Source organism: Porites lutea, chromosome 8, assembly GCF_958299795.1.
Source record: "Porites lutea chromosome 8, jaPorLute2.1, whole genome shotgun sequence".
In the NCBI taxonomy this organism is placed as follows: Eukaryota; Metazoa; Cnidaria; class Anthozoa; order Scleractinia; family Poritidae; genus Porites; species Porites lutea.
Window position 1 is genome coordinate 29,683,678 of NC_133208.1, and position 13,494 is coordinate 29,697,171.

Genomic DNA, 13,494 nt, shown 5'->3' on the forward strand with positions numbered 1-13,494 from the left:
TAGAAAAGCCACAGGGCTGGATTTTATCCGCAGGATTATATACAGCACAACAAGATAGCAAGACCGAAGAGGTCCCTTTTGAATTGTCACGCCTTTTTCATCCATAGGATCATAAGTTTAAAAATTCGTGCACAACATAATAAACAGTACCACAGAAAATTACTCTTAAGCAGCTTTCATCTGAATTGTCTAACTTCGGTGTTTCGTACACAGTTTGAACCACCTTGTACAGCATAGTAAACAGCACCATAGGGAAATACTTCTCAGTAACTTTCATTTGAATGGCTACACCTACGGATTTCATTTAGAAACTCAGAAATTAGAACCACCTTATACAGCGTTGGGTTTTGCTTTAGGAAAGCAGACAAATAAAATGGTCTTAAAGAACAAGGGCAAAAAGTTGTCTTTTTAAAGTGTGCTTTGTTCGATTCAGGAAAGGTTCCTTTCAATGAAGGAGTCCTTTGTTGAATATCGCAAACAAGTGATCAAAACAGCGTTCAGTGCTCTCAACAGGCAATAACACGTATTCGTGGAGAATTAAATATCGATCTTGCGTATGACAGTTCTGTAATCATGTGTGTCTTTGGCATTAGTACAGCATCAGTTGCAAACTTTCATTTGTAACTTCCTTGCACTTCTTGCGTGAATTGCTCCAACTGAGGCCGTGAACATGCAGGTCACAAAAAGGCAGTGAAATTCAAGTCAGCCTTATGATGGCCGCCATATGGTCCAAGCCACAGCTTATCTCTATTACTTCACCAGGTAATGGAACCTGAAAAAAGAAAGTCATGACATCTTTATTTGGCGAAAGAAGGGAACTGGCTCGCGAGAAACCGCTATGGCCTGTATATATCAATTGATAAATTCTAGTGCGATGCAGACAGCGTAAAGCAGCAACTTCTAGCTGCGGGCAGGTCCACAATAACGTTCAGTACAAAAGTGACTTCAAAATCAACTCGGCATTGATGAAGAATGACACGGAGAAAGAGCTGCTACAATGAACATGACCTAAGTAACTCACTGAGTCACCTTGTGTTCAAGGGAAAGAAAGTAGCGGTGCATCAAGTACTTTTTATGTATTTTGCTCCTCCCTTCTACCCCCCGCCTCACCCTACACACACATCGCAGTACAAAAAGGACTGTGATGGTTTAATTTAGGTACGAAAGATCAAACACACCTTTTTAGGAATCCACTGATCTTCAGTAGAACCAAGCCCGAGTCTGCCGAAGGACCCTCTTCCCCAGGTGTACAGTGATCCAGAATCTGGGAACAAAATAATAGTCAAACTTCAAGAAAACGTAACCGCTGTTGCTCGACACCTTCCACCGGTCATTTCGGCCTCCTAACTAACGCTTCAAGTGACATACATGAGTAGCCGGGGGGGTCCGTTTTGGGTCATGACCAATCAGAAGCCAGCATTTAGGTCATGTGACCAAAGTTTGCATATTAATGAACTACGGCATCTAGGCAACGCGAATTGACCCGTAATTTATGGGACCTGTGGCAACAAATTCAAGGATGACGTCATTTCCGGCCAGTTCATCTTTAAACTGCCCCAAATATAGGCCAATGGGTAGTTTGGTGACAGCTGGGCGCCGCTTGTAAATAATACTGTCGGTGTCCATGTATATCACTTCTTCAGGGTTGAGCACGGAGAGGCCTAGCCAGTATAGCCTGAGGAGAGCGTGACAGGTAGTGAACCAAGCAATGAAGATATTGGGCTCTATGGCTTTGCCTCTTCAATGTTGTTGTAGACCACCTCTAGCATTTCAGGATTGACCACTCTCACGCTGTGGATTTGAATTACGTCATTGTCGAGAAGTTGTTAAAACTTGGCGGGGAAAGTGATTTGTTGGACTGCTAGCCAAATTTTCCCCAGAAGCTCTTTAACATGAGTTTGGCTAAAATGCATTTGGCAGAATTTTCGTTCAATTTTGTGAGGGATTCCATCCAGCCGCGACCTTGTCGAATAGTCCAGGGGGGGGGGGGGGGGGGGGCCTTCTTGGGCTTCATAATTTCGGATGTACTCCCGGCGTCATCCCCCACATCTCCGGGCCAGCTGTCTGCTAGTTTGATTTTGAGGAAGGTGTTGAACAAGGTGGTAGAAGATTGTGGCAAGTGCCATATTTCATGAACTTTTAGGATTTCATAGCCTTAAGTCAGAACAAATAACTGAACACGCGCGTATTTCTCCTGACCCATGACCTACCTTTCCCGCTTAGCGCAGTCCGCTGGCAGTTTGACGCTTTCCCACTGGTTTTCGTTGGGAAAATTGATTGGAGGCAAAGAGTTGGCTATACATAGCAATAGTGCTAGTGTAATTGTACTTCCTTTACCCACAAAATACCTTAGAGCTGTTAGGAACTCGTTGTTGGTTTTCCAGAAGACGACAACACGGGAGTATCGGGAAAAAAAGTTCCCAAACAAAGAAAGAATCCCCGTCCAACAACAGACTTAGCCCACAAAAAAAAGGGTGGAGTCAAACGCGGTCGGCATCGGTGGAAAGAGTCAAATCTCTATAGCGGACGTTTTTCTACAATATAAAAACTTGCCACACTTCTTTTGAAATTTGGACCTTAATCGAAACGTACTTTTTACCTGACTACTCTAAAAGGGCACAAAGAACGCAAACAAGTACAACTACTACACTAAAAGATAAACAGAGATGAAGACAGTTTACAGGCTCCATGTAATTGTTGCGTTGTGACTATTTTTTTAAGTAAATGGGTGCACAGGTTACCAACCTGTAATAACAGTCATGTAGTCCGGGCCACAGCATACTCGAGCAACAGGTTCGTCTATGTTATCAAACTCTTGTATCTTCTTCGGTGTCTTAGTAAATGAAACCTCTCTGCCGTGACCAAGGACACCGTACCCCCAACTGTATACGTCTCCTGATTCTGAAAAACATCAACAACAAATCAACAAACAAAAAAACAAACAAGAATGCAGGGTTCAAAGTTAATCTTTATTACGAATCAGTAAAGTGTTGTTATAGTGAAGATTGTGATACCGTTACCACTAGTCCTACTGGACAAATCTTTGCGGAGGAATTTGGTGAATACGTACAAATTATACAGAGCCAGTTATACTCCAAGAACGGATTGGGATCCTGGGCATCCCGAAGAAGTACAAATGCAACTATAGAGTCCCATGACTAGCCTAGCCTGCGAAAACATCCGCTTCTACTCGCTCTTCGTCGCTGGGGACGTTTCGCGCGGAAAATCGTCTGCGACTCAGCGACAGAAACTCCATACTGATGACGTAAAATCTGTCCGGAATCCGGAATCCATTGTTTTAGCTATTGTTTATGAATGACAGACAAAAGACAAAAGGCCACAAAGATCAACTGTAAACGCGAAGAATCTCTAACAAAACAGTCAATATTTGTGGAATATAGTTTTCTCTAGAAGAAGCATTTGAGTTTTGCTGGAGCTCGTGGGCAGATCAACACAACACTTTACCAAAATCGACCAGAACACACGCAAAATTAGACAAATTTGTATTTGGAACCCCATGACTACCGAATTTATTATGTAAACATTGATTTGCGTCATCAGTTTGGAATTTCTGTCCCTGAGTCGCAGACGTAGCCTCCTACGCAAACGTTCTTAGGGGATCGTCACGCGTTCCTGCCCCACGTGGGGGAGGAATGATTGCGTGACGAACCCGTAAGAACGTCTGCGTGGGAGGCTATCACAGACGTTCCTCCGCGCGAAACGTCCTCAGCGACGAAGAGCGAGGAGAAACGGATGTTTTCGCAGGCTATGACTAGCTCCGCCTTCCAATGACATCTTGGGTTTTGATTGGAAAATGCCTTACTTGGCAATAAATCAAAACTGTCCTGAATATTTCAAAATCATGTAAACAACGTTTTTTAACTTTCTTGAGCACCCTGTGATAAAGCATCAAAACACTGTGTTTTACCCACCAGTGACAACAGCGCAGTTTGAACCACCAGCAGAAACTTGTTTAATTTGGGGTAAATTTTTCAATAATTTAGCTCTTGTGGGGGCAGCAAGCTGAAAAAAACAGCAGTAGAAAGGTTGAGTAATACAGTGGCAAACAAGGGCAGGCATAATCATGAATTTGAAATGATTCCGAGAGAGATGGTCACTTTTTTGTATTTTTCTCTGCCGTTTGCTATTAATACAATGTACAGTGCCCCAATAAATATACTTATGTCACACGAAATCCTGCCGGCGGTCGTACATGATGACTTGAAAGATCAATATTACTAATTAAGACTCATTTTGCAGCTAAAGATTGCACCGCAATTAAAGGGCTATTCCACGCTATTTGCTATCTTTTCAGAAAAAAAATAATGGTCCAGCTTTGTTATCTGTTACCATCGATGGCAAGGATGGACATGGATTGAAACTTTACAAAGTTGCGCCAGCGTTTACAAGTTTTAATGCTATGCCGGCAAAATCACAAAAAATATTATGGTTAGTGCTTTCTGATGAAATTTGTTGAGCTATTCCTCACAACTCTAAAAGAGCCTTTTGTGCATGGGTAAACACACAAAGTATCATCGAAACAGCTCCTTTAAAGAGATTGTTTAGCCCCGTTTACACTAGTCCGGACAAACGTTTGAACGGAAAAAACGTGCACGGATCCGCCTTTCGTTTACACGGTACTCGAAGAACAAAGCAAATTTTTGAGCGATAAACAGTTCTGCAATGTGTAACAGAATTTGAACAGTTCCGTGTAAAGGGGTTGCACAGGTAGAAAATTCAGTCTTATTCAGCCAACATTGTCGGACATATGTTCCTTTTAACTCTTTAACGAAGATTAGAAGAAGGGTAATAAACAGGAATGGCGAGTAAAGCAAGACCGGCTTGTGAAAGTTGTAGTAGGCGACTTGTAAGTTGCATATACCTACCTGTTCTTCATCACTTCCCGTTGCCAGTTGCTGATACTCGTTGTTTCCCCAAGAAAAAGCTTCCCCTTCAACTAAAATATGTATTTACAATTGTAGAAACATAAAACGGTATCTTGGGGTCCCTCATACTACAGGAGCACCCAACGACGGTTTCTTCCTAAATGCATTAAAACGTCTTTTTGGGCTTTCCAGAGTACTCTTAGATCTCTAGAAATGCATTCTAAGCGGCGCTATAAAATTTGTATCTGTTAGGTCTTCGTAGGGGAAGTTGAGTCTTTTCGAAATTTCAAGGGCTTCAGTTTTGTTTCACCGAAAATTTTAGATGTAATTTAACGTATTACGAAAGTGAGATTTTTTCTAATATCTCTCTTCATAACATTTTTTAATCCGAAAATTTAAGGTTGCCTTTTTTCTACGAAAAATAGCCTATCCTGAGGAGTGAAAAATTACACTTTAGAAAATCGTAGGGGATTTATTAGATAAGCTTCGAAAATTGTTCCTTAAATGGAACAGTCATCTAGAAATTTTTAGCCACCCTAAAGTAATAGAAAATTCTAGGCGATATTTGCTTCTCCGAACAGATATTTTACAGAAAAAAGTCGTCGGGTGCCCCTGATACTAGTTTAGTTTTGAAAGAAACATTTATTTCCATATGTCAGTTCTTTAAGACTACTAAATATATGTGTTTCATCAATTACTGAATGAGGCTGAGTATGATACGAATTTTGAAGATCTCGGAAGCTGTAATCCACCTCGGCCTTCAGCCTCTGTGATAACAAACTCCGAGATGTGCATATATCACACGGGCCAATTTCAAGACTCTTTTTATCATTCATTCAAAAAAAATTTCTAAGTTCTTAACATTCTTACCTCCTCGTAGACTTTCTTCAAAACAATTACTGTTTTATCAGAATATGAACGGGTGTTTTTTACTATTTACATATATCCCTCAGAGAAAGCAGATGAAATCCATCAAACAATATTTTTGCGTGTTTCATGCATTCACTCTGCTTATTTTTAGTCAGTAATTCGGTTATTTATACTATTTACTCTATTAAAACACCGCTATGAATCCTTTCGTCATTTTTTTAAACTTCTGTAGTCGTGTATGATGTCAATGTTTGAATAGTACCAATATACACCAATGACATCAGTGTGACTGACGTCAATGATTGCATAGTAATTTCTCACATCTTCCGGCATTCGCTGGTTATGCAGAATTAGCCGGGGAAATAACCAATCAGAAATCGCGAAATATTTTTAGAGCAAAATGATGTTTATTATTATACTGAGGTTAATACCTGACAGAGCCAAACAGCAGTCCGCTGAAGTAGCAATTTGTTTTATCCTAACATCTTTCAGTGCTCCCTGGATTGGTTTAAATGTTGCCTCATTATGGAAGTGACCTAAACCTGCAACAAGGACCTTACATTACTAACTTCAACAACAATCCTCACCCTTAGCCCTTAATGAAAACCTTGCCATCATCAGGTTGTTCCCATTACCTATACTTTCATAGACAAGAGCTCTTGATCACTTAGCACAGAAAAAAACAGTTAGCTTTGTAAACAGCCAGTTGGATGAAGCAGGCAGGTCAAAACAAAAAAAAATGGTGAAAATTTAATAAGTGCCTAGCCTCAAATAAGCGCCCACCTCGAATAAGCAAGCCACTAACTGTTATCAGCCAGTTCTCACAAACCAGTTACCCTGGCAAATACATTCTGCGTGCTCACCAGTTTGTCCATCGGCACCCCAACCACAAGAGAACACTTCTCCCTCGTCTGACAACAAAAGAGTGTGGTCCATACCACATGCTATCTGTGGATAGACAATAGCACAAAAATAATTAATAATACAAAGGTTCATTCTTGCAACTGAACTTGTGTTCAAATGAGAATCTGTGGTTGTAAGACACCATATTAACCATCTTGACAGAGACCCAGGGGGGATAGTGGCCCATATATGGGGAGGCTCCATCCAAAAGGAGTCTGAGGTATGTGAAAGGGAAGAGATTTCACTAGTTGAAGTATATGAAAGGGTAAAGAAATTTATTTATTTATTTAGTTCAGAGAGGCTGGTTTAAATGGGGCCCTGCAAAATCATTTTGGTTGTAAAACGTCCCTATAAAGGGCTTAAAGATGCATTTTTGGCTATACAAATACCCAGAAAAAGTTCTGGTCTTGTGCTTTATTCAATATTAAGTAGAAAGTGCATAGGCAGTGGTTAAAAGGGATGCAAAGCTCTAAACTAGCTATTTAAAAGCGTTCCATTTGTCATTAGAAGGTATATGAAAGGGATACCCTGTCTGTCAAAAATGGTGTATAAAAGGGTAAGGAGTTAGATCCAAGGTCAGAGATTTAATTCATATATAAGTGTATGCATATTGTTTCATAGTACCTGTACAATCCTTCCTGGAATGTGTGGTATCTTTGTAAATTGTCTGATTAACTTTGAATGCAGATCTCCAACTCCACACTGACCATGATAGTTACCTCCACAACTTAGAACTGGCGCATAAAAATCATTCATTTCATTGACTATTTAGAATTTTTTCCAAGCACAGATTTATTTGCTCTAATATTAATATCAACTGAAGTAAATTGCCATCCAGAATAACTATGTGCATTAATACCCAATTAAAGCTAAAATCTCTCACAAAATTGTTGAGACAACTTGAACAATAACTTTCTCCAATCTGCTATCTTGACCCATTGTGTGGTTTCAAAAATTATCCATACCTCCCCCATGGAAGGGATTTTTCCTAACACCCCCCACCTTGTTGGAAATTCCAGTCAAGCTTCATGCATTTACTTAAATTTGGGGGCCTTTGAGAACCCCCCACACCCCAGGAATTTCCAATCCCTTTGGTGCATGGAGTATGGATATTTTCTGAAACTACACATCAGTCAAATCTGTTACAAAGACAAAACAGAATAAAGTAGCTCTCTAGTGGTATATATAGTAGTGATGCTACAGTTATTGCAGCAGTAAGCATGTACCTTCGCCATCAGTCAATAACACAACAGAATGTGATCTTCCACAGGATATCTGCTCAACTCTGGATGGCAATGTAGCTACATGGATGTTGACAGCAGCTGGTTTTTCATCAGATTCTGGAAAATTATAACACTCTAACCATTAAAACTAATTGTAATTGTGTCTTTGTTCTGTGACCAAACAGTCTTTGTTAAACGTAAACAAATGACGTGTAATCTATAAGATTCACTTCACTGCAAACTACCGTACAATGAGCACATGTAAAATCTAGCATTCTTTTGGATAACAACTATCACGTGACTTTACAAAACTCTTGTTCAAAGCAAAACCCTTAAAGCCAGTGAGCAAAAGTTATTAAAAAAATATTTTTTAAACTATTATTAATTATGCCGGGAGCAAAGGGTGCCGCAGTTGAGTCAGGTCTCCCTTGCTCCAAGAGGTTTTTCTCCAGGTTCTCTGGTTTTCCCCTCTCCCAACCGACACTTTCAATTTCAATTCAATCTGGAACACTCACAGACTCATTTCAACAAGTTCTTAAGAACTCCTATTAGTGCTCCATTAGGGTCAACAAATTACAATTTTACAAATTAATATTACTAATGTGTGTTGAAAAAAATCAAGAATCAATTTAGCTCCAGGTGACAGTAGTATTTAGGTGTTTCTCTTGAATGGTTATTCACTGGCTTTTGTTCACAAATCTAAATGTTGTAACTTAACAGGGTATTCATGTGACTATCTTAAAAAATGATTCCTTGGTTTTCTTTTTTGCCAGTCTCATTTAAACCTTTATTGTCTTCCGATCATTTTCATTATTATTGTTTTACATTTTTACTAACTTATACATTGCTGGATAATTAGATGCTTGTGGGAAAAAGGAAGAAAAAAGTAATTGGGAGATATATCACCTTTTAAGTTGTTACAAGTGAGTTGCCTTCCAAGCTGTCCAAATGTATTCAAACCAGTAGTCCAAATATGAGAACTGCTTGTATCAGCCGCCAAAGTGAAGCCATAACCACATCCTATACATGAAACCTGATTGCATTGTACTAAATTATTATGTTATTTTTGTACATTATATTCATGAATTTCTGTCACTAGATACAGTTCCATCAATACCATGCCAGTAAAAATAATTAATATTTGTAATCAGAGAGCTCTTTGCCAATGACATGGATTCCCTAGAAGTGGCCAGCCCTGAGAACTGACGAGTAACTATGATCAAAGTGTTGTAGAATGTTGCGCTATTAACCCTTTAAGTCCCAATGGTGACCAACATCAATTTTCTCCTCACGATATCCATACAATGTGAAGAGATTAGGTTATGAGAATTAATAAAATGATCACCTAAGAGAAAATGCTTTGATCTTTTATCAAATTCTCTCAACTTATTCTTTAGGGAAATGTATAGAGTTCAGTTTGGAGAATTTGTATGTGGATATTGGGACTTAAAGGGTTAACATGACCCATATCAGAAGCATATAAAAGGGGTTATATGCCTCTGACCATATCCATGTATGTACTCATTTTTTCGTGAAAAGATACCAACTGTTCAAATGGTCTCATACCATTTTTGCGAGTCGAAACACGTGAGGACAAAACATGGACCAGGGGTCCATGGACCCCCTCTTTGGACCGGGTCCATGCAGGACCACTTTCATGGACCGGGTCCATGGACCCCCTGTCATGGACCAGGTCCATGGACAGTTTTTTTATTTTTATAAGAAGGTTTTGCACCAGGTCCATGGACACTCAAAAACAGAAATAGTGCCAAAAAAAGATTTGACGAGACACTGTCGACCAATGCTCACGATTGATCACAAATATTTAGTTGTGTTTACATGACGTACACTCTGCTTGCACATGTGCAGTCGCAAGACTGTTAAATTAAGCTAATTCAAAAGTTATCACCAAGAGAGGAATTATGCGCTCCTGTACAAAGACTTGCAGACCCTTAGAAAATCAAGTTGGAGTAAGAATTCATTGCTTTTAGAGGAATCCTGACTGAGTCACATTGCAATTCTCCATAGTTGATGTAACTTCAGTTTAAGCTACAATCCATGCCACTTCTTCTTCTTCGAGATCTGGATCTGTAAATCACTTAATCCGTGAGAATTTATAATCATCCTGCTAACAGTGCTAAGGAGCTGGGCTCAGCGTGACAAAACATTGCAGGAAAAAGTGACATTCATGGACAATCAAGCATTGTTTGTTGTTGTTGTTGTTGTTTTTTTTTCAACCTTTTTTGCACTATTTCTGTTTTTGTTCATTTCTCGTTATTAAAAAAAACTGTCCATGGACCCGGTCCATGTTTTGTCCTCACCCAGTAGAAACTGCTAGTGACTGACTTTAGTCATTTACATGGATATGAAATCCTGTGAAAGTTCACAAAATGACTATACTCATACACCAAGATGTAGGATGTGATCCATTTAACCAAAATTTCCAGAAATTTCGGTCCAAAACTCAATGGGTTGGTTCGGTCCAACTGGAAAAATTTCTAAAAAACTGGTCCACCTTTTGAGGTGGAACATTTTTTCTGGTCTAACAGGTCTGAATTTTGGTTGAATAGATCACACCCACATCTTTTTGTGAAAAGACACCAACTGTTCGATAGTTCGTTAAAACAAAAAGTCACTTTATTAACAAGCCTTTTTAATACAATAACTTTTTATTTTAACTAACTAATAAAAAAACAATGAACCTACTTCTTCAGAAACAGGAAATTTGATTGGCAGGAGACTAGCTTCATGGGTTCCAGTCCCTAACTGTCCACCATCCCCAGCTCCCCAAATATAAGCAACTGAGGAAAACTGGAGAGAAGGACCTAGTGAGAAAGAGAGAGATCAATATTGTAGCAAAGGAAACACTTACAATTTAGAACTTGTGGCATCATTCAAGTACTAACCTTTCTCCTTTTGACCACTGACAAGCCGCAGACATTGTGTCAAGCAATTTCGTGATCGAATGACCAGCCTTTGATATACTAAGCTCATTTAAATGCACCGATGTTAAGAAACAGCATGGAAAAGGTTATCACCATTCCATTTTTGCTTCCCTGAAAGAAAAAAAATGCTGTCGAGAAAATCCTTTCTGAAGTTAAACACCTCTGGGGCTGCATGATAATGCCCCACGGTTGCAGGGGGGAATGGGCGCAGTACTGCCTGCTGAAATTGACCCACAGATCGATCTATTCAATATTTGCTTTGTATATTGCACAAATTTTAGGCATCCTACTGATGAACAGTTACGACACTTAGATGTATCTTTTAGCAACTACTATAATTTGCAGTCTGTCCACTTTAAATAATATACGCTACTCGCCTTGGACTATAATAGCTATCCCTTTTAATGAAACCTTTTGCAATTTATTTGATGGAACTTATGTCGTTTCTATGTGACACATTTCGTCTTTACCCATTGTTTCCCACAAACACTAGTGGAAATGGCCTCCACGGCTGTCAGATGATCAAACAGAAGTACGAGTGCACGTGTAAGCTAGCTTAAAATTTTGAAAATCAAACATCATGCGACTGTAAACATCGTTAACTGCTACAGTTATATCCAAAAGTATAAAAGAAGGGACAGTTTGGGTTTAACTTTAACTACTTCACAAAAAAGTAAAACATACCTCGTAGATTGTATCTCACAACAGCGTTCACTTTGTTCCAGCAAATGACTAACACCACCCTACCCCCGCTCTTCTCTAGTGAGAACTTACCCTGAAGAATGATAAAATTGACCCCTTGAGGACTTAAGGCAAAGATTGCATGAATTATTTTATTTTACCTTCACCCCCAAATTCCAACTTTTCTTCACTCCACCACTGAAAACTTATTTGATTATAGTTTACCCCTCCCCAAGAGGAATTAGGCGCGGGGGCTGGGGGGTGGTGGGGGAAGGCGGCGCTTGCAAGGATTTTTGGATCTTATGACGTCACGCACATTCGATTTTGTTAGAAAAGGCTGAATATTGAAAAGTACAGCTCTCTCTGGTTGAGTTTGGCGATTACTAGTGTTTATAGTTTCCAGGTAGGTACCTGTCGGTAAATAACAAGTGTTTTTTTCATTCATGTTGTTGAAACATGTTTCAAATGTGGCCAGCGCGGTTGAAAAGTTGTAAATATCAGTACACTTTGTCTTTCTGCGGCTCATGTCGGTCGATATTCCAATTTCATGCTAAAAATTGCCGAATGAGCCTACGTATCGTAATGAAACTTGTTCTTGAATGAAAACGTTTTATAAAAGTGAGTAATATATTTCGAATTTTCTATTGCACGGTAGAGTTCTCCGTATTGTTGGATGTTGATGTAGAATATTCAATATTTGGTGTCCCCAAATTAGTAAGGGATTCTTTTTCCCCTGGCTAGACGGCTTAGACACTTTAATGAAGTTTCTATCTATCTATCTATCTATCTATCTATCTATCTATCTATCTATCTATCTATCTATCTATCTATCTATCTATCTATCTATCTATCTATCTATCTATCTATCTATCTATCTATCTATCTATCTATCTATCTATCTATCTATCTATCTATCTATCTATCTATCTATCTATCTATCTATCTATCTATCTATCTATCTATCTATCTATCTATCTATCTATCTATCTATCTATCTATCTATCTATCTATCTATCTATCTATCTATCTATCTATCTATCTATCTATCTATCTATCTATCTATCTATCTATCTATCTATCTATCTATCTATCTATCTATCTATCTATCTATCTATCTATCTATCTATCTATCTATCTATCTATCTATCTATCTATCTATCTATCTATCTATCTATCTATCTATCTATCTATCTATCTATCTATCTATCTATCTATCTATCTATCTATCTATCTATCTATCTATAACGCCGTCATTGTATGCAATATGCACTCAGAATTACACATTCGTATCCGGACCTCCTCTTGCATGTGAAAATTTGTACAGTTTTTGATGTTAAATGGTGTCACGAAGTTAAAATTTATGAATTGAAATCATGTAACATTAATGAAGCTGTGTACACAGTACATTCTGAAAAAATCAATCACTATAAAAACCCTCTTCTAAATAGCTTCGTGAGTAATTTTCTATTGTGGTTTTGCAAGGGAGAAAATCTAAGATTTACCGAATTTGACTGTTTGTTTATGAATGATAGTGTGCATGACTTGACCAGTGAGAGAAGCTTTTGGCCAGTCACTGAACCATTGTGGCCAGACATTGTCTCTTGACCCGCTGTTGCTTTGAGCCATGCAAAACCAACTTCAAGGCTGGGGGTCCAGGGACATGCTCCCCTGGGAAATTTTTAAAATTGGACTCCCTAAAATGCAATTTCCTGCATTCCCTGGACTAGAATTGGTTAATCTGGATGTTTTTTAAGGCAATAAAAAATGCTCACTAAAAAAGAAATAGTTGATTTGGCATTGTATTTCATTTTGTTTGTAGTTGTCCATTTTCAAGTTGATTCCCAAACAAATTCCAATCGGAAAGAGTGAGCGAATCCCAGATGACAGATGATTAACAGATAGTATTAAACTTGCATGTCCAGTCCAGTTAGTGGTGATGCTTTTAGGCCCTGTCCACACGTATCCAGATATTTTTGAAAATTAAAA

The 13,494-nt window shown here is 38.8% G+C and overlaps 1 protein-coding gene across 1 annotated transcript; it reads right to left on the reverse strand.

The window, feature by feature from the left end:
- Positions 1–518: 518 nt before the first annotated feature.
- LOC140946106 (RCC1-like G exchanging factor-like protein) lies at positions 519–11,564 on the reverse strand. The gene is made up of 13 exons (XM_073395181.1): positions 11,512–11,564; positions 10,789–10,938; positions 10,589–10,707; positions 8,789–8,915; positions 7,886–7,999; positions 7,284–7,393; positions 6,620–6,704; positions 6,188–6,298; positions 4,887–4,957; positions 3,933–4,023; positions 2,746–2,901; positions 1,179–1,264; positions 519–772 (listed from the first exon to the last, which is right to left on the reverse strand). The coding sequence occupies exons 2-13, from the start codon at positions 10,874–10,876 to the stop codon at positions 698–700; spliced, it is 1,233 nt and encodes a 410-aa protein (XP_073251282.1). The 5' UTR covers positions 10,877–10,938; positions 11,512–11,564; the 3' UTR covers positions 519–697.
- Between the last annotated feature and the right edge of the window lie 1,930 nt (positions 11,565–13,494).